General features: G+C 36.6%; 1 protein-coding gene across 1 annotated transcript in view; it reads left to right on the forward strand.

Annotated features, from left to right (window-relative positions):
• The window catches only part of LOC100542364 (DNA polymerase zeta catalytic subunit), a 45,022-nt gene extending 23,148 nt beyond the window's left edge, over positions 1 to 21,874 (forward strand). Inside the window, exons 12-20 of the mRNA XM_031552229.1 lie at positions 1,270 to 1,409; positions 4,424 to 8,621; positions 8,991 to 9,973; positions 10,555 to 10,637; positions 11,664 to 11,789; positions 13,267 to 13,459; positions 15,820 to 15,931; positions 16,124 to 16,185; positions 16,682 to 21,874. Coding sequence (XP_031408089.1) covers positions 1,270 to 1,409; positions 4,424 to 8,621; positions 8,991 to 9,973; positions 10,555 to 10,637; positions 11,664 to 11,789; positions 13,267 to 13,459; positions 15,820 to 15,931; positions 16,124 to 16,154 — 5,866 coding nt within the window. The 3' untranslated portion in view covers positions 16,155 to 16,185; positions 16,682 to 21,874. The remainder of the gene's footprint in view (positions 1 to 1,269; positions 1,410 to 4,423; positions 8,622 to 8,990; positions 9,974 to 10,554; positions 10,638 to 11,663; positions 11,790 to 13,266; positions 13,460 to 15,819; positions 15,932 to 16,123; positions 16,186 to 16,681) is intronic.

The following is a 21,874-nucleotide window of genomic DNA, read 5'->3' on the forward strand; positions in this document are numbered from 1 at the left end:
TTGTGAGTGCAACAAGATCATAGTTTTTTCTCAAGGCTGAGCAAATCCTGTTTCCATACCCCTCCTCCTCCTTTACATGTAAGTTGCTCAAGAAGTAATGCCTTCTATTTATTTCCATGGAAACTACAACGGCTTCAAAGAGCACAACAAGACTATTTGATAGAGAAATTCTCAGTTACAAAACACTAATTTTTAACATAGTCACTTCCATTAGCTATGAATTTTTGCTAGTGATGAACAAGAACCTGCATGCCACACTCATAAAAATATACACCAGCAGAGGTGACTTGCCATTTCACAGCTCCTATGACAGTGAGATTGTTGAAACACACCACCCACTGCCTCATGTATGTAGTCATATCCACTGCTTGGTCTCCATAAATGCTCAGCAAACATTGATGAGTGTCAGTAGGTGCAAATTATCCGTATGGAGTAATTCAGTTCCGCACTTTTGCTTCATACATGCTTCCATGTCAGATGCCATTCTGTCAGACTGCCCCTTTGCTGCCATCTGTCAAACAGGAACATACCATCACCATCTGCCTCTGATGTTGTGGGACAACATAATAAAATAGTAGACCTTACTTTTTGCACTTGATTATCACCTGCTCCTGCCCCAGAGCACCTTGGTGACCCTCAGCTGGATTTGCTCCAGTGTCTACCCTAAGCCTAAAACTGAGCACATTTCTCCAGATGCAGCCACACAGCTACTAATACTGTCAACAGTCTTGCAGTCACAGTCCAGGGTGCAGCTAATCACCTTTGCTACAGAGGTATGCTGCACAGTCAGGTTCACCTTTGTCTCCCATGGCAGTCCCCAATGGTTTTCCTAACAGCTAAACTAAAAACATATTATGTAGTTGGTTTAGTCCCCAAATTTCAAGCAATTAAATTAAATTTCAGTGAAATTGGAACATATTTTAGAGGGCAATATTAATGGTAGCTGGACAGTTGGACTTGATCTAAGAGGTCTTTTCCAACCTTATTGATTCTACGAAAATTAAGCAACTAACACCCTTCTCTAACTTCTTAAAATAGTAATACCTGCTGTTCTTCCCTATTCTTCCCTGTAGATGTTAGATATTTGACTACTTTTCTTGCTTGCTAAAGTAATAATGATACTCTGAATTTCCTAGTAAGAAATATAACGCATTTTTTATTTCACTTTGCTCACCCAAGTTACACAGCCTTTTAGCCTCATAAAGCTAAAGGTATTTACTATTTTCTATTGGTATTTTCTGCATTAGTTGATTCCTTCATTTTCTGTAGGTCAGTTGGCAAAAATATGCATCGAAGTTCAACAGAAGAGGATTCGTCTTCAGAGGAAGAAATGGAGTGGAGTGGTAGCAATATGCTCCTAACTAATCTCTCTATACCTCAGCTAGATGGGACTGCAGATGAAAATGGTGGTAAGTAAACAGAAAAACAGCTTTGGAGTTGAATTGCTACCTGAATTTATCTTCAGATCAATTTGCTAAATCTTGGATATACGGAATGTCTTTGATTCTTGTCTCAGCTGGCAGGAATTATTTTCAATGGATTTCTGAAGCAGGCCTTTAACATCTTCCTTAAAAGTCAACAATATTTTAATCTCAACACCCACAGTGGATTACCAGGACCTTTATTTCTTATTGTATCAATGATTTAAAAAAGAATATAATTTCATTAGTTCTGTGGATAAATTCTTTGTTGCAAGGGGTATTTTTCTGTTATGATTTGTTATGCAAATATGGTGCTGAAATTAAAGATTCTGTAGGACCATTTATCCTGCTATGATTTTGTTGTAAACAGTAGATTGTGTGAATTTAGATGGTTAACTTTGTTTTGCAAATATACACCACCCATGCTAAAATATGTAGAGCCTTTGAGGCTATGTCTCATTCTGCAGGTTGCTTGTTCACATTCTGGGATAACATGTCTTAAAATTATGCAGTAGTAGACTGCTGCAGAAAAAACTGCCTTTCAAAAATCTATAAAAATAAATTAATCTTTAGAGATATATTTTGCTATCTCTCTAACCCTCTGTCTTTGTTCAAAATAACCATGGTTAATAGAATGCACGTTTTGAGGTTTGGCAAATACGTAAATGTTGTTACTTGTTCCATTAGACAAGCTGCATAATTTCACATTTATAAAATTCAGAGCAAAAAATGAAAAATGTACAGAACCCATTGTGAAGGAAGAAGAAATATGTCTGTATCCTGAATTTTTGCAGTATTAAGTTCATTTTTTTTCTTGGTCTAATCAACAGTAATTGCTGTCCTTTGATTAAAAGACATTGTATTAGTCATGCTTGAATACCTTTAAAATTTTAAATTGTGATTAGCATTATTTTTGTACAGAAATTTTTTCTTAATCCATAGTAAAAACGGAATAGTGTAAAAATCTTGTTGGTGCTCATATATATACTTATTATATATACCTAATTTCCTATTGCTGCATTTGCTCTTAGGGTAAGGAATGTAATCTATTACTAGTTATGTATTAGTTAGTATCTCTTGTAGCTATTTGACAAAGTAACAAGCATCATATATCAGTATATAAAATACATATGTCTTAATATGTATACATATGTCTTAATATTAATATAAACAATTCCATATTGAAGAAAATGAGCTATATGATCTTATTACATTGACATTCAGAACCATTCTTTCACGATTGCTGTTTTGAGTGTAGGTTTTTTTTATCCTTTGCTTTTGTAGGTATAAATGGTAAGGTTAATACATTACTTGAGGTACTACTCATATGACTTCTTGCAAAATACAGAATTGTAATTTCCTTATTTGCAGTACATTGTAACTTCCTGTAAAAAGGGATGCTTCTGGCTAATAAGACTGTATCCTGTATAACTGTTTAAACTGTAGAATATTTCAAATATCTTGAATACTCTCATGGAGAAAAAGAAAGTCCACTTAAAATAGGTATATTTGTTCTCATTTAATCAAACATAAAATAACTTCTGCTGCGTACCCTTCTTAATACAGGAGATATTCAAAACAGATCTCAGTCTAGGTCATCTGAATTTAAAAAAAAAAAAATGTTATCCACACATGAATCTCAGTGTCCATAACATCTTACTGATTTATAAATATTTTTGCAATTTTCTTATCTGAATAATCAGGTATCTTCCAAATGTTCACTTGACATTTCACTGAACTCCCATTTTCTTCATCTTCCATTATCACCTTCGTTCTTTGTATGAGTGCCTCCTCCTACACCCAAAGAATCACAGGCTGCATCTCCCAGATATGTTTCACAGCTCAGTGACTCTGTGTTTGCCTTAGAAAATGTTATTAGAAACAGATTGAGACTTTCTTTTATTTTTTTCACCCAGCTACAAATAAGTTGTGAAGGTGAAGGCACTATGAATCTTGGATAATTTTCAAATTGGTTTAGACTTAAAAGATGAATGCTTAAAGGATATCCCACATAGTACAACAGTTTGCAACACGTATTTTCAAGTCATACAGCACATTTCATAACTTATGTTCCCCTTCAACATTTCAGCCTGAGGTTTGGGCACATGAACAAACTGCTGTGTGCCCTCAGCTCTGTAGTATCTGCCTCTGAAGTGGAATAAACTCCTTGAAGTTGCTTAGTGCTCACTGTGGTTAAGAGAAGCACACCATTAATGCAAAGTAGTTGTTAATATGTTACTTACTAGGTGTCTGCACACCCTTATCCTGCAGTAAATGTGGTGAAAGTACCAATGAAAGAGAGAAATAGTCCTATTTATCACACCACGAGTCTTCACAGGACAAGTACCGCAGCTGGTTGTAGATCTTTGTGGAAATACTAATCCATGAGTATGAACTGATGATCTAACTAAATGGGGCAAGCTCCTCATATAGACACCTGAATGGGTGTTGGGTTGCTCTGCTTTAAAAGTACAGCAAACTGTCTTACACTTATTGCACAGGATGGTTGATACAAAGCTGTTGCTGTGTTGTAAGATCATACTTCACCTTTTTGTGGAATTACTTTTCTATTTGGAGAAAATCATCTTAAGTATGTTACTTTCTTTTTCAGAACCAGGAAGCATTCATACTTCTCAGGGACAAAGCAGGATACAAGCTTTTTTAAAAGTTAATGTCTTTGTATTGAGCTTTCTGAAAATGATTTCAGAAGCCTTCTTTAAGCAAATCATTGTGAAATCTTTGGGAAATGTATTCAAGCCCATAATTTATAAGTAACTGACAGGATATCTTGAGACACAAATGTATTAATGATGTGATTTTGATAAAGCAACTCATGTATTTGGGGCCTGTAGTTGTCATGATCATAAATGGAATGTGAGTTAGTATTGTTTTGATTTCTGTTATGGGAGGGCTTTCATGAAAATGTCATTACAATAATTAATAGCATAGTTATTCTTTTTTTACAGGAAAACTAGAGTAAAATTGCTTGTCTTCCATTTCAGACAATCCTTTGAATAATGAAAGTTCTCGAACTCACTCCTCCGTCATTGCAACAAGCAAAATGTCTGTAAAGACCTCAATCTTTCACAAAGATGCTGCTACACTAGAACCCCCATCTTCTGCTAAAATTACTTTTCAGTGTAAACACACAAGTGCCCTTTCTAACCACGTTTTGAATAACGAAGATTTAGTAGAAGAACTCTCGCAACCAAACACAGAAACAAGACCGGAACTTTCAGTTCATTCTCTTACAAAAGAAAGCACTTACACAGCAAAGTACCCAACGTCATTCAGCAATAGTACCCATGCAGAAAACTCACATAAAGAGAGTAACAAGAAAGATACTCTTCCAGTTCCTTCATGTGAAAATAATATTTTTGAGTATGAAGATGATATTTCATCAGTGAGCAGACAGATACCTAGCAGGAAGTATACTAGCATTAGAAAGACTGAGAAAGATGTCTCTTTTATGCATGTGGGCCGCCACATTGGTGACAGCATATTGAATAAAAACTCTTTTAACTTTTCTGATTTGAGCCACTCTGGCCACTCCAAAGGTAAAATATCCTCTGAACTAAATGAAAAAGCCAGCAGCGCAAGTATAAATAGTTTTTTTCCAGCAACAGTTACAGAAAATTGTGAATTGGTGTCTTGTTCAGGAGGCAGTCGAACTGTTGTACATTCACTTGAAAATAACACTGATGAAGGTGGCCTTAATAAGCTTAAAATTAGGTATGAAGAATTTCAGGAGCATAAAACAGAAAAGCCAAGTCTCAGTCAACAAGCAGCACATTATATGTTCTTTCCTAGTGTTGTTCTTTCAAACTGTCTTAGCCGACCACAAAAGTTAGCACCTGTGACATATAAATTACAGCAAGGCAACAAACAGTCCAGGTTGAAGCTGAATAAAAAGAAATACAGTTTTATCAATCATCAGGAGCCTGCAACTGTAAGTGATGTTGTATCAGTGAAGGAAAGCTGCTATACACAAGGTAATGCTTGTAGTAATATTCCTGATAAGGATAGTGCTTTACCTAGTGACTTAGTCCAAGTTCCTTTTGAGGCTTTTGAAAACAAAATGCCTACAAGTACTGCTCATTGTACTGACTGCCAAATTGGAGATGGATCTCTTGAAACTGAGCAGTCATTTGGATTATGTGGGAATAAATACACACTTCGAACTAAACGAAAGGTAAATTATGAAACTGAAGACAGTGAATCAAGCTTTGTCGCACACAACTCAAAAATTAATCTACCTCAACCAATAGAAAGTGTTGAAAGTTTGGATGGGTCTCAGAAGTCTCGAAAACGTAGAAGACTTTCTAAAAAACTGCCACCTGTTATTATTAAATATATTATCATCAATAGATTTAGAGGGAGAAAAAATATGCTTGTTAAACTAGGGAAAGTAGATTCTAGTGAGGAAAGAGTGGTACTCACAGAAGAAAAGATGAATTTATATAGAAAGCTTGCACCTTTAAAAGACTTTTGGCCAAAAGTTCCTGACTCTCCTGCAACCAAATATCCTATTTATCCACTAACGCCAAAGAAAAGTCACAAAAGAAAAGCAAAACATAAGTCAACCAAGAAAAAAGCTGGAAAACTGCAAAGAACAGGTAGTAAAAATAATATTAAAAGAACTTTATCTTTCAGGAAAAGGACTCACACAATTCTTTCTCCTCCTTCACCATCCTATAATGCTGAAGCTGAAGACTGTGATTATAACTATAGTGATGTTATGTCTAAATTAGGTTTTCTTTCTGAGAGAAGCACAAGCCCAGTAAACACATCACCACCTCGCTGCTGGTCTCCTACTGATCCAAAAGCAGAAGAAATTTTGACCAACCTGGACAGAGAAGCTTTACATAGTAGGGGTAATATGTACCACAACAGGACCGTTAATTCTAATGTAGGAAAAAATAGTCGAGCAAAAACTCAGGTTAAGAAATGTAAAAAGAAATTTGCTAGCCCTACTGTATCTACCAAGAAAAAGAAAAAGATGAATCAGAGTGATAATGCAGCAGAGGATGGAAAGAAGAAACCTAGAACAAAACAAAGACAGAGAACAACAGAAAAAATGTCCTCAAGAAAACGCATGGTATTTAAAGATGAAAAAGGAAATAATCACTCTACCACGGAAGTGAAGTTTGTGCTGAAACATCAAGATCTGCCTGAGATGTCTTACAACTCACAGCCGCTTCATCATCGGAGAGATGGTCCTCTTCCTGGCTTTACAGCAGGGTATCTGCCATCAGCACCATTCCCCTCAGCAGCTGATACACAATGTAATTCATCAGACCGTTTTCATTCATTGATGGAACTTGATAAACCTTTAGATGCACAGTGTTTGCCTGCTCCACGAGAAAACCCTCATTCATCTTTCACATCAACTCCTGTGGCATCCGGAAGAGAAGGACTGAAAGTGAGCTCTCAAAGACCCAGGACTCAAAGTACTGTATTTAGAATGAAGGAATCTGCTCTCATTAAAAACATATTTGACTCATCTAATCACTCAACTCAGGTAACACAGAATGTGTGCATCTCTAAAGATAAGACCTTTGTAAAAGCAGAAGAGATAAAAAATTTGCAAAACAGATATTTACCATCAGCTGGGAAATCAGGTGAAGCTCGCGAGTCTTCGGACTCAACAAAGATGGATCAGTTGCATTCCACTGGCTATTTGCAATGTAAAGATAGTAATCAACAGCAGATTTTTTGTATACCAGAGGCATCCAAGCATTCTGATCCTTCTTCTTCTGTTCTTAAGTCAGCTGAGGAAAGTCCAGGGCCTCTTCAGTTGCCTAAAAACTGTTTCATAACCTCTTTGAAGAGTCCAGTAAAACAACTAAATTGGGATCAAAAACAGAAAGGATTTCTTTTGGAAATGTCACATTTTAAACCTGAACCAGTAAAACAGAAGTCTATGTCAGAAACAACCACGCAACCAAAACCCATTTCCCAGTATAAGAACAGGACTATAGTGGCCCCATCAGCATTCAGTGAAGGACAGTCTGGCCTGGCTGTTTTGAAAGAGTTGCTCCAGAAGAGGCAACAGAAAGCTCAGAATGCAAATGTTACACAAGAACCAGTACCAGTTAAAACACAGCTGAGCAGAGGTACCCCGTGCCCTCTTGAACAGAACAAAGCAATCAAAAGGTCACGGTCAGCCACACCTAGAAAACCACGTGCTCCCAGGAATACAAAACCTAAAGAAAAAACACCAAAACTTTCAAAAATGGAGTCTTTAAGCCAACAAGTCACTAGTCGTGTTGATCATTCTGTGTCTGATGATAGCCCTATATTTTTTTCTGACCCTGGTTTTGAAAGCTGTTACTCCCTTGAAGACAGCTTATCTCCAGACCACAATTACAACTTTGATATTAATACTATAGGGCAAACTGGATTTTGCAGTTTTTACTCTGCAAGCCAGTTTGTCCCAGCAGATCAAAATTTGCCCCAAAAATTTCTGAGTGATGCAGTTCAAGATCTTGGTTCTGTACAAACAACAGAAAATGACTTTCTATGTCGTAATGACCAAAAAACTGATGAAGAAAAACAGCATTCTTCAAGCACAAGTAAGTGGATAAGACCTGGTTCTCTGAGCCCTGAGCTTTTTGAGAAAACCTCCCTGGATAGTAATGAGAACCACTGTCATAGCCAACGGAGGAAAAACGTTCATCCTTCAACTTCTAGGTCTAACTCTATTGATACCTCTTGTACACAAGAGACAGAGATCTGCCTAAATGAAAAATTTAAATTGACTAGAAATACAGTAAACAAAGAGAGATTTCTTAACCTTCCTCAGCCAACCAGCTCAGACTGGATTCAAAGCCACATTAGAAAAGAAACCACTTTTGAACCCTGTCAACCACTTGATTCAGTTAATACCTCTTTTACATCTGTACTGTCTTCTCCTGATGGTGAACTCATAGATGCAGCCTCTGTGGATTTAGACTTATATGTTTCAAGAAACAACGAAGCATTAACTCCAACTCCAGATAGTTCGCCAAGATCCACCAGTTCTCCCTCACAGTCAAAAAATGGAAGTTTTACACCTCGTACTGCTCACATTCTTAAGCCGCTTATGTCCCCACCCAGTCGTGAAGAAATCATGGCAACTTTACTGGATCATGATCTCACAGAAACAGTTTATCAGGAACCATTTTGCAGTAATCCTTCTGATGCTCCAGAAAAGCCAAGGTACTGTCTTAAAGGCATTTCTATCTACATGTGCTTGTAATTATATTAAGTTTAATTTATTCCTGTAAACAATTTTTTGCTGTTATGTGACACAGCTGCATGAAAGATTTCATCTGTTACATGTACATTTGAAGTTGAAAATTACTATACTTCCTCTGCAAACACCCTTCTTCATTCATGATGCTTTCTTTTTTTATTGCTTGATATTAGTGAAAGTATGCCTGCTTGCTTTGTAAAAGATGGATACTGCCCACAGGAATTGTATTGTGAGAAGACTAGTTAGCTGAACTCTGCTAGTGTATAGTCTCAAAAACTGCCTGCGCAGTGTAGTTTAGAGCAAAGCAATGATTCAAGCTATTTTCTTTTCAGGGAGATTGGAGGACGGCTTCTTACTGTAGAAACTAGGCTTCCAAATGACCTGCTTGAGTTTGAGGGAGACTTTTCATTAGAAGGGCTACGTCTCTGGAAGACTGCATTTTCAGCAATGACTGAAGGTCCTAGACCAGGGTCACCTCCTCGTTATGGTCACTCTGCTGCTAATAAAAGAGAAGGTAATAGCCATAAAACTAGCAAAGACAAAAAAATTGTTATAATGCCATGCAAGTGTGCTCCAAGCCAGCAACAAGTTCAGATATGGCTTCATGCCAAAGAAGAGTATGAACATTTCAAGAAATTGCCTAAGAATCATTCTGCTGAGCTGGAAAAGGCAGCTGAGAATTTCGGCTCCACAGTGTTGTCTGGAGAGAAATCTATAGAAGTAGCAAAAGCAGCTAAAGATTTAAATTTGTCAAGCCTGGAAGGTGGAAGACCTATAGTGCCTACAAAGGACTCTCCTGCCTCTGTGGCAGATCCTACAAAAGCACAAACCAAGGAAACCTATGACAAGTCTGTAAGTGCTGTAGGAGCTTCTATAAATATTAAAAGTGACATAGATGCGAATGAAACTACATCTGAAAGCAAGACACTTACCACTTCAGCTCTAGAATGTGATAAGGAAGAGGAGGAAGAAGATTATTATGTCAGTTACAGTTCACCAGATTCTCCAGTGCTTCCACCTTGGCAACAAGTAGCATCTCCAGATCCCAAGCAGTCCAATTTAGAAGATGCAGAGTGGAAAAGTCAGGATGTTATTTTGTCTTCTGTTGAAGAAAATAAAGTAGCGCCTGTTGGAAGCACACAAAGTTCTCCATCCACCCAAGAGGACGTTAAGATAACCTTTGACACATCTCCACTTCTACTTAGTGTAGATCCTGGGAACTCTGAATCCATTTGCTTACATAGTACACCCATCACACAGAGAAAAAATCAAGATGGAATCCGTGAAGTTCTTGGGTTTACTCCTTTATCAACAGGTAAATCCATTAAGTGATCTTAATGATACACAAAAAGCGTTCCTGAATATGATATAATTCTTTTGACATGTTGAGAAAATTCCTTCACCCTCACAAAATTATATTTAAAGCACTTTTGAAAAGGAAGAGGTCTGCACATTATTGTTTAAGTGACTAATTATGACAGAAGTTGAAAAGCAGAACAACTTTGTGCTTCCTGACATTGTCTGAACTCTGAAGTGCTAGTTAAAAACTTAAAGGCGTGTAACTTATTTGGAGAACTTCAAAATTTTGTTGGTTATGTTGCCATTAATAAATTTTATTCCAAACATAGTGCAGTGTAAATAACTTTGCAGTACTCAAGATAATGATGTAAGATTTGGTAAATGATTGGCCTTGTATTGTGCATTTCTAAATGTCCACAGATATTAAATTGTAATCATTCTGCCTTGGATTGGAGAGAGAATAATGTTAATTTTGTTTATATATAAATATCTTTCAACGATGTTAAAACAAACACCTCTGATTGTTTGCAGCATATTGCTTAATATTTGGACAATATTACTGAGGCTAAACAGTTTTTCACTCCTGTATGTTTTTAGAACCAAAAGCCCAGAAACTGTGTCGTAAGAGAGGAATTAATCCTGATGGTCTTCGAAGAGTACTTCTAACCACACAGATGAAGGTAAATAAAGATTTTATGTACAGGTTTATTTTTGTTATGCTACGCTTACATTTCCATTTTCTTTCTCACTAATAATCTTTCTCTTAAGCAGATAGCTCTAACACATGTTTTCTTTTGGAACTTTGTTTTAAAATTTATTCTATGTTGGTTTATTTTTTCTTATGCTATTAAGAGCTGAAAAATATATTTAAAATGGTAGAGTGGGATTCCTGCAGAGTCAGTATCCACTCAAAATTAGGAAGAACTCAGTTTAACTTGCAGGAAAAAAAAAAAAAAACAACTTGGATTTTGACAGTGTGTTATCTGTTTTAGGGTAGTGAAACACTAATGAAACAATAGGAGACCATCTAAGAATGTTGTGTTGCTGTTTAGGTTCAGCCTTGGGTATATATAAAAATGTATTTATTTATGTGTCTTCATGTGTATATGTTGGTTTTCAGACAATGTCTTAGGCATTTTCTGAAAACATGAATGATCTGCAAATGGCACTAATATGCTGAGAGAGTAGAAAGGAAACTGAATTTGATCACTCGTTTTCTGTAAAGAGTATTTCTGCTCCCTTATTGGAAACAGAGCAATTGAATAGGTGCATCATGGATCTGACTCAATAATCTTCTTTGTTCTTAACATACTGGTATTCACCCAGTTCAAGTGGGTAAGTGTATCCTTGATTTAGCACCTTTACAAAGTGGTAAGCGATGCAGAGTATTGTGATGAATTGTTGGTCAAGAGCAAACAGAGACTTGTTAGTTTCCCTGTCTTCACCCTTCTAAGAGAGCCAATATGATATATATATATATATATTATTTTTTTTTTAAGGCATTTTAAATTGGCTTTTGCTTTACTATGAGGTTTCCTTAAAATTATTCCAGGATAGTAAAAGCTTACCTTTAGTAATTGTACTGTAGCATTTACACTTTTATTGGTAAATGTTCATTTAGTTTTGGCAACACTGTATTAATTTTCTTATCTCTAGTTTTTTCATTATTTGTATGTGAGTGTTGGTTTTTTGTTACTGTTCAATAGAATCAGTTTGCTGCCCTTGGTGCTCCAAAGAGAGAGACTTCTCAGATTGAAGGACCATCTTTAAATAACACTTATGGTTTTAAAGTCAGTGTGCAAAACCTGCAAGAAGCAAAATCTTTACATGAGGTAACCTACTGTTATATGTGATTTTATAAAGTGATAGTTTATCAAACTAGTTTCATAGTGGCAATATTTAAAAACCTTTCCTCCTTGGTCCCTGCCTGAGTTAAGATCAGTCAGTGTGTGCTGTGTGCAGCTGTAATTGCTCTACTACTTTAGTTGGATTTTCAGTTGTCTTTATTTGATACAATTGGACTAAATTTCACAATATTTTGTGGAGAAGATGGTAAAACTTCCTTTAAACAAACATCAAGGGAAGAATCAGGAGGGGGAAATAGTAGGGTTTTGTATAAAAATATTACTGGAAAAACTAGTTGATGGTAACTTTCACGGATCATTTCCTTATGAAAGGAGGCTTCAGACTGAATGTTAGTGAGACCCTCTCTGAATCCCTACATGGTGAGTTCTGAATCTATTGGCCGATTTCTTCTGCATTTGTTAGGGTGGTAGGTATCTCAAAGAGTGTATTTCATGTGTGTCAGTGGTTGGTCTGAGAAAAGAGAATAAAATTAGTGCTGGAGAAGGGGATGCAATGTGAATACAGTACTACTACATTTGGCTGCTGGCTGGCTGGCACGTGTTTCCTTCCTATTAGTCACCACTCTCATTGCTTGGAGTTAGCTATAACCAGCTTACAGACAAGCTCAGGAATAGTTTTATGTGCTAAGTAGATAACATGAGAGAAACAAGAAGAAACTAATGATATTACAGGAAATGGAGATACAGCTTGATAGTGCAGTTCTGTTTCACTGACGGATGAACAAATCTAGAGCCCTCAGGGCAGCATGCTTAGTCAGGTATGTTTGTAATTTTTCCTTTGTAATCCCTCAAATTCACTCATTAGTCTAGTTTATTGGCTATATTAAGCAAGACAACACAGAAACAAGATAGTATTAGTATTAAGTACTGTTGTGAGTGTTTCATAATACGAACTATTTTACACAAAGGTAAAGCAAGACATTGTGGAATTTCATTAATGCAAGTGAAGGGAAAAATAAGTATTCTTCATGCCTCCTTGTAAGAGACTTAGTCTTCATGCCTGTTTGCAAATCTTGGGCAAGGGAGGAAAAGGAAAATAAAGACTAACAGTGGTGCTGAGTTTGGAAACTGAATTCAGCTCAATATACAAAACTGTTTGAAAATACTGAAAGAATTTAATAATTGCTGATGTTGATTTCTGCTTATTGTATTTGCTTTTGAGAGAAGAAGACAGTACTCAGAAACATATATTGAATTTTAATAATTGAATATAAAAGTGCTTTAAGCGGTTAATTTACTTGTAAGTTTTTTTTTAGCAAAAAAATGAGATCCAGAGATGCCTGATTAATTGCTTCTAATTATTTTAGAATATGACCTCTTAGTTAGAGTGACCACGTAAATGTCTACAGTTAGCTCATTTGCGTTAATAATTTTTTATTTTATTTTATTTTATTTTGAAGAAAGGTCCAAAACATACTAATTTGTTGTATTTATTTGTTGGTAGGTCCAACACCTTACCCTCATCAGTATGGAGTTACATGCTCGAACCAGACGAGATTTGGAACCAGACCCAGAGTTTGATCCGATCTGTGCTTTATTCTATTGCATCTCATCAGACACAGCACTTCCAAATACTGATAAAAAAGAAATCACTGGCGCTATAGTGATTGATAGTGACAGGACACTCTCCAGCCAAGGTTCTTATTTCTTTTTTGTTTTTTTTAACATACTTTACAAAAATACTTATTTCATAATAATCAAACAGTAGCAAGCAAAATATAATAGAGTGTCTATATTGCTGTTTAGCTCATTTAATTTTGTCTTGTTGACTGTTGGATGAATGGCCATATTAAACGTAGAGTTTTCCTGCTTATATCTTCTGAAGAACCATTGCATGGGCTGTAAATCAGAAATAATATAAACATGTTCAAAATATCTCTGTCTGCATGGTTGTGGACAAGCTCCTGCAGTGTTCTGAAAGTATAAAGAGGAAAACCTGCCTTTAGTTTCCTACTCAAGTTGCTGGATAGCTACAAGTAGAAAATGTTAAAAGCAAGACAGTATGTTTTATATTTTACTTAAGGGTTATTTTTGTGGTTTTATCTGATCCTTTCAGGATCTAAACAGGGGCCCTTATTCTATTGTACCTTTTTGGCTTTGTTTAGACCAGTGATACTCAACCTGTGGCTCTAGAGCCGGATGTGGCTCTTCATGGCCCTACAGGCGGCTCTCGCAATGTAGGCGTCTGATCGGCGCTCCACTCTATCAGGCAGCGCGGGGAGCACTGAGCAAATGGACCAGCAGTGTGGGAGTCGCTGAAGTTTCCCCTCCCATAGGGGGAAAGAAAAGGAGCTGCTGGGATCCCCCCACAGGTAAGAGTAGAGATCACCTCCCACCCAGCAGCCGTGGGACAGAATGGGGAAAAACTCGCCCTTTTGCCCCTTCCGCCCCTCCACCCCACTTCTTCCTAGCAGCCAGAAGGGGTTGAAGATAGAATGCTGCTGGGAGAGAGGATGCTGATGTGTCATGTCGTGATGTATCAATATGTGATGATGATGAGGCAGCATCCTCACACATTGAAGTGTCATGATTTAAAAAAAAATACACACTGTTGATACTTGATGTTTATGGTGCTCTACAACTCCATTTAGTAAAGAAAGAAGTGGCTCTCCAGCTGTTAAAGGTTGAGTACCACTGGTTTAGGCTAGTAAAAAATATTTAAAAGTCCTTTCTTTTAGGGTTTCTTTGACACTATAAAGAGTATTAAACCACAAAATACTGTCTAAAATTAAAAAGTCTTGACAAAAGCCTACCAAAAATAAATTCAGCAATAAGGCAACAGCTCCTTCTTTTACCAGTTTATTTTTCAAAGTATTATGGATGTTTTATCATGTTATGCTAAGTCCGTACTATTCTCAGTGAAGTTTATTCTGGTATGTATGCTTGTTACTATCTTTAGGAAAATTATCTCCATTAACTTACTAAGTGAGATTTGTCACAGTATAGAAAACTATGGCTCCCTTAGGTGCGTGCCTCTCTGCGAAATTATCAAGAAAAGGCTTTCTGTTAAGATATCCAGTAATATTTTGAGGGAAGGTTCTGATCTGTTTTTATTAGTGAAGTGAAATGAAATGATGTTTAAATGTTAATGTGACATTTCTTGCTTTAAGTGGTGTGAGCTGTCAGTATTTTCTTGGATAGAACTTCTTGAGTGGAGTGACTCAATATTGATACAGTTTTTTTCCTTTTTTGTATTATTATTGCTTTGCAAATTACAGTACTCATTTTAACATTTATTTCTGAAAATGTACTTTTTTAATTATCAGGATCTTGAGAATGTGTCAAAGCCAAATGCTTTTTAAAAACTCCAGATTGTTGCCTTAATCAGATATTACAATCGGTCGTATAGAGAAAATGAAAATACAGTGTATGTGTTGCATATTATTCTTTATCAGCTCCTGCATGCGTAAGAATTTAGCTGTTATACACACATTATCAGTGCAGACACTCTTAATTTGCACTGTGAGCGGAGTTGCTGGTGGTTTTTCCATTTCTATTAGTGACTTAGCAGTGTTTTTAAGAAGTATACTTTCAAGAAGTTTATAAAGCAAAACTGTAATGTTACATAGCATTTTAATTCTTCAAAGCATTTTGCAAAGCACTACACTAAGCTGGCAATTAAAATACATACTATATGATACATATTGTGTGAGCTGTCACATACTGCTTTAATGTTTCCTACTCAAAAATAATTCTCCAGTAGTTGAACTCTTGTATATGTAAAATGGTGACATTTCTCTTTTGAATCAAGTTCAATTATATGGAAGAATTTGTGTGAGATTATTACTGTAATATAATTTTACCAAGTGAAAAGAACAAACTTTTCCACCCAAGAGGGACAGAATAAGTGTGTGGAATTAATTATGTTAAAGGTAAAAAGAGAATGTATTATTTTTTTTCTGTTTAATGTTTTGTTCTATAGTTCATTCTGTATTCTGTTGACTGAAGTGATGGAATACCTTCTAAAATGTAATGATCTGTTTTACTTATTTTCTAGGGAGCAGAGACCAAGCACCCTTGCTCACAAGATCGGGAATTACAGGACTAGAAGTCAGTTACGCTACTGATGAAAGAACTCTTTTCCAGGAAGTAGTGAATATTGTAAAAAGGTAGCATATCTGTACGTTCTGCTTTTATTTTTCAGGCTTGGTACGGCAGATATAGTTCCTTCAGCCCTTGCCAGTCTCTCAAATACTGATTATTGTCGTTGTTGTTTCCCTCAAAGGCTTATTTCTAGAGTGGACAAGCATGGTGGTCTTTTGAATAAAAATACTTTTTCTGCTTTTCCCTTTCTCTGACAGCAAGCACATTCAGATCCTCTTAAGCAGCTGAATTACAGTCTTGAAACTGATCAGCCATATCGGTAATCATCTTTAACAAACAACCTTTCCTGTGTTAATCTCAGCGTTCATTACATATCTCTGTGTCAAACTCTCAGTAGATATTAATAGTTCTGAGAGCTTTAGAAAACCCTTAGGAAGAATTTTTTTAGGGTCTTTGAGGCAAGGCAGAAAAAAAAACTACATGATACTGAAACATACTGTGGACAAATCACAGTAACTAGCAGTTGAAAAGTAAGTGCCTTCATTAGTTTTGTCTTCTCTGAATGAAAATCCCCTGCTCGATCAGACTTGGAAAACTGCTGATTTTCCCTCTCTCCACCAAGGCTGGGAGGCCTATTATGCCTCCCAGCAAGTGGAACTGCAAGCATTTCCTCTACTGACAGAGGTATAAAGCCATAAAATTACAAGGAAAGACAAACAGATTTAAACTGTGAGTCACCCTGCTGGAATACAGACTCAAGAAAAAACATGTGTAGTAGGCAGAGTACATTTGCCATTCTTTCTCTCTCCAACCAGAAAACCTCTGATGAGAAAGACATTGACCAACCCCGTGAAGCCAGAATACAAAAAGAGTTGCTGAATGCAACCAACACAGGGTGGGTCCTGACAGAGCAGCAGATCCTTGTTCAGAGAAGACAAAATTCAGGTAAGGAAAATTTTATTTTTCTCTTTCTTGGAAATCTAGTGCTCCATCAAACTTAGGAAAAATACTAAAAATGAAAAGCTGCCAATAAATCAAAAACCCTCCATCAGTGTGGGGAAATTTAAAGAGTGAGCATGGGAGAGAGAATTCAGCAGTTAGGTTATATATTTATCACTGAAGAACAGAAGTCTACAGATGTACATATTGAAGACATTACTCGATTTCTGTAGTACTCCAGGATGGAATTTATCAAGCTGCTGACTGACAAAGCTCTTCTTAAGATATGTTCTCTTTCTCTTTCCACACTGTGCTAGCATGTCTTTTTGACTCAACTTCATATGTTGATTCAGTTAACTTATGTTTCCAGGATATAGAAGGTTTGATCTATTCTTGGGGAGGGAGACTGCTATCTTAGACAATTCTTCTTATCTGCTTCCCTCCTCTCTTAATGCAATATGAGCTAAAGAGTCAGACTTCTACAAATATTTTTTTAAAACTTGGACTACATCTGCAGATTGAAGCTCTTTTTCCCCCTTATTTTCTGTAGCATAAGCCAAAAAGAAAACAAAAATTTACTAGAGTAAATGTTTTATATTTCTTAGTAAGTAGAGTTTAGTCCCAGAGCAGCTTTAACTGGAGAAAAAAGTGTGTGAAACTTCCTCATTTAAAAGTAGTGGACTGCAAAAATCTTCCTCAATGGCAAATGAACAAGTAAACGTCTTTAAGGAAAATTTTCAGCATTGGGAATTATTTCTAAAATAGGCTTGTGGATGCATCAGGCTGGAGTGAATGACAGAATATCTTACTTGTTCTTGATTGGCAACACTAGAGAAAGACCTTACCAGCTTGTTGGTATCCTGAACAGGGAATACATCAACTATGGGAGAGCAGTTGTCTTATACAGTCAAGTTGAAGAATTCTTGTTCCTGTTTCTAGTCATTCTCTTATCATTTGGCCTAATTCTTGCTCTCATTTCATTTATGTGATGTCATAAAAGATACTCATTTGTTTCAAGTTCCATTCTTTCATTTATCTGTTTAGGCTGCTTCTCTTCTCTTCTCTTCTCTTCTCTTCTCTTCTCTTCTCTTCTCTTTTTTTTTTCTCTTCCAGTCATTGAACGTAAGAAGTATTTGATCCTGTCACTTTTTGTCAATAGATGTAAATTCTGATTGAGCACAATAGAGTATTCGAGTATTTCAGCACACTAATGAGAGTAAAAGATGATTTGGGGAAACATGTCACTTTATGTGGTTTAGCAAATAACCACTTTACCACTTAGCTCAGCAGTCTCTTTTTCCATCAGAAATCTACAAGTGGTGTTGGTTTTTTTGTCTTCAAACAAATGACATGGAGTACCTACTCAGGCTTTACAGTGGTCAATACTGAGAGACAGAGATGTTGAGACAAAGTAGAGTTGATAGATCAGTGAGATTTTAATGCTTGAAACTTTTTTTATTCCTGGGCTGTACCACTAGCCATTTGTCAACGAAGAGAGTCTACCAGATCTTTTTATAGCTGAGTTACTGTTTTACATGTTCCTTGAAAATGAATAGTGCTTCAACAAGTTCAGTGGAAATGGTTAGCTGAAGTTTGATTGAGTTGCACTTTCATTGTGAAAGTGTTTTCTAGGTCTGTATGACCTAAGATAAGCATTTTTCTAACAAGACAAAACAGATACTAGGTAAAATAAATACCAGCTTAACGGTTCTTCTGTGAAATGAATAGATATTGTCTGATTAATTCGGGGCAATTTGAGAGGAAGCTTCACCAACATAAGTCCAGATTTCCCTTTTGGTAAGGTGTCCTCTGGTTGTAAACAAGAAAGTAGGACTTGAGCTCAAAACTGGCATAAAGCAGCTGAAAAACAATATCCTGCCCATCCTCTGCAGCCAGTGAGGCTCTTTGGAGTTGCCATAGGGGAAGTACATTTTTTGTCTTGATATGGAGCCTGTATCTATACTGCTGTGCTAATGGTTTCTGTGGTGCTACCTGAACAGTCTTCCTCAGTAGCCCTTCTCTTTATCTGAAGGTGTCAGCTGCAGTGAGTTGGAGAAAAACAGAAGAATCTGTCTGCCTGCAAAAAAGAAAAACAAAATCACCTCTCTTTCTGAACATAAAGGCAGAAAAATGGATAAACACATTCATATAGCTCCATAAATCAGTCAGCACAGAACACAGAAAAGCTGGCTGTTGAAGGAGGAGAAATGGAATGCTACAGGGATTTGTCTTGGAGATGTTAAAAAGAAAAAAGGCAGAAATACTAGAGATATCCAAGCGTGATGGAGCAGTGGATTCCCATGAAAGAGAAATTAAATGTCTTGGCCTCTCTTTCAGTTTTAATGTAAATTATGCCTCTTTTCTGTACAAATGCCATGAGGTAGCAGAAAAGGGCCAATCCTGCAAGTATGAGAGGAGCAATTTTGGGGAACTTATGTGGGAATGCACAGTCCCCATCTCTGTGATATGCAGAGAATTTGGAAACACAGTGAGCTTGAAAAAAAGGTAGAAAATTCACTGATACTTGACACTCTCTAGCTACGCACTGTACTTTGGTCCCGTGGAAGTAGTTTCTGCTAAAAACATAAAAAGAGGATAAAGATGTAAGATTTTCTTGAAGATATTGGGGATAAAGCATTTGTAATTTAATTAGCTGTTATTGCTTAGTGTTTAAATGTTTTATGTAGTGTTTATCTTATAAAACATGATGCAAATTAAAATTTTTAATTAATTGCAGTGCATTATGTTTATTCATCTGTAAATGCTCTAGCAGCATTTCCAGATTAAAATAGAGATGTATTAATCTAACCTTCTTTTCCCAGGCTAGTAGCATCTTCTGTGGAATATTCCTGTTGACATCTCTGCTTAATGGCATAATGTCCTTTATCAACTCCATGGATTTTTATTGTCCAAAGCAAACTGGAAAAATGCTTTCAGAGATTTCGCTTATGTGTTTGAGTCACCAGTTATTCTGTTTTTGTCTGTATTGTAGGTCTGGCCTAATTTTCTTTCCCCCTTTTTCTCTCAATTTTAGCTGGAAGAAAAATAGCAGTCAGGAAAAGCAGACTCATAACAGAAAGGAAGGCATAATTGAGAGCATTAGAATTCATTTATGAAATTATCAGATGAGAAAGTGGAAAGGATGGCATAACAGTACATATAACTTAGCTAGAAAGGAAAATAATCTTATTTCTTCTCTCTGCACCATGTGTGAGTTAAATGCTAATGCTGTCATGTTTAAATCCTGCCAATATAAATGCTGCTTTTCATCTTTGCAGAGAGACTGGCAACAGCATGCAAAGCGGTATCAGTGCCCATCCTTTTAACAAAAGAGCACTATGTTGGCAGCCTTACTTCTTGTTCCTGTCATGTTAGTCCTAGCCAACAGCTTTCAAAAATCAGTGCTACAACGTGGTAGTTTCTTGCAGGTGTAAAAGCTGGTCTTGTTGTGATTTCTTTAGTAAGACAGCTTAAACTGGTGATGAAGACCAATTGGATAGTGTACTGTAAAAACTGTGATAAGGGAGGATGAAAACTATAAAACTTGTCCTTAATAGGAAGTGAGGGAGGTAATGCACTGTTCCTGCAAGGAAAAACACAAAACAACCTGATGGCAGCTGCTAGTGTAGTTAAAATGACTTGCTACTTACTAACAGTATGTTGGTTTCTGTTCAGAACTAGCCTAAAGGGAAGTACCACCTGTGGCATAAGGAATGAAGTTTTTTGTACCACATAAGCAGTTCTTCAGAAGTTTCTCACTCAAGTATACATCTGTCATAGAACCTGTCTGGATAAGTTCTTGCCCTGCCTAAAATCTACAAGTATTTTCCATTCTGGACAGTGTGAAACCAGTTTTCAAATATGAATGTAAATGTGAGGCTTCTGTGAGGCTTTCCTTCATTTGAAATAATAAACAACGTTTTGTGATATGCTGATACTTGGATGGTTTAGCTGCAAGAATTAATGTGAAAATGTTAAATGTTAAATTTTATGTCTGTTGTATAACAACTATCTAGAATATTACATAATTCCTTTTGGTTTTAAAGCTGAGATGGAGATGGTTCATAGTTTTGGAACCTCAATTCACAGTCATTCTGTGATTGTGGTGCAAGTGGTGATAACTTTTTGACATTGTGATTCTGCTACTGAAAGGAGCTGCAGGCTAGTTTCATATCTTTCTCCATAAAAAAGTTCAAGTAGCTTTGGTTTTGCACCACTGGGTACAGTTAGAATGGAATTTAAAAGTGAATATTTTTTTTTTACTACGGATATATTTATTTTATCCAGAAACAAAAAAGCATTAATTTGTTATTAACAGCAAATAGCAAAATATCCCCCAAATACAAAATGCTTCTGCTCTAGCAAAAAATTTTATCAAAGCCATTCCTACATAGGTGGAAGTAAGTGTGAAAAGGGGTTTGCAACTTTAGCTAGGTAATAAAAAAGCCCAAATTGTAATAAAGAGATGCTCATGCTGAATAAGAAGATTCAGATACTTTATTTTTCACAAAAAGTGTCTATGGCAGAAGTATGGAGAACTCCTATATCAAGCAGTCAGCCAGTGTTGGCATTTACTATGTGTTTAAGGATGCCAAAAGCCAGGAACCCTGCCTACTTGATAGGACAAGGGGAGATTTAGATTAGATACAAGGAAATTTTTTACTCTGAGAATGGTGAGGCACTGAAACGGGCTGCTCAGTGAAGCTGTGGATGCCGCATCCCTGGAGGTGTTCAAGGCCAGGTTGGATGGGGCCCTGGCAGCCTGATCTTGGTTGGCAACCCTACCTGTGGCAGGAGAGTTAGAACTAGATGATCTGCGAGTTCTCTTCCAACTCAAATCATTCTATAATGTTTGTCCCATAACCTAAGGTCTGCAAGCCTGCATCCTGCTGTGAGGTTGAATATAGACTGTGGTACAGGACCCTCAGGTTATTGTCGAGTCCTCTACCTTTATCATTGTTTAACTGTGTTGAATTATGCCAGCTGGGATTCAGAACCTCACAACTGAGCTGCATTGAAAGAAGCACCTGTCCTTCCTGATGAAGTCTTTTTTTTTTTTTTTTTCCCTA

This window comes from Meleagris gallopavo, chromosome 2, assembly GCF_000146605.3.
Source record: "Meleagris gallopavo isolate NT-WF06-2002-E0010 breed Aviagen turkey brand Nicholas breeding stock chromosome 2, Turkey_5.1, whole genome shotgun sequence".
NCBI lineage: Eukaryota > Metazoa > Chordata > Aves > Galliformes > Phasianidae > Meleagris > Meleagris gallopavo.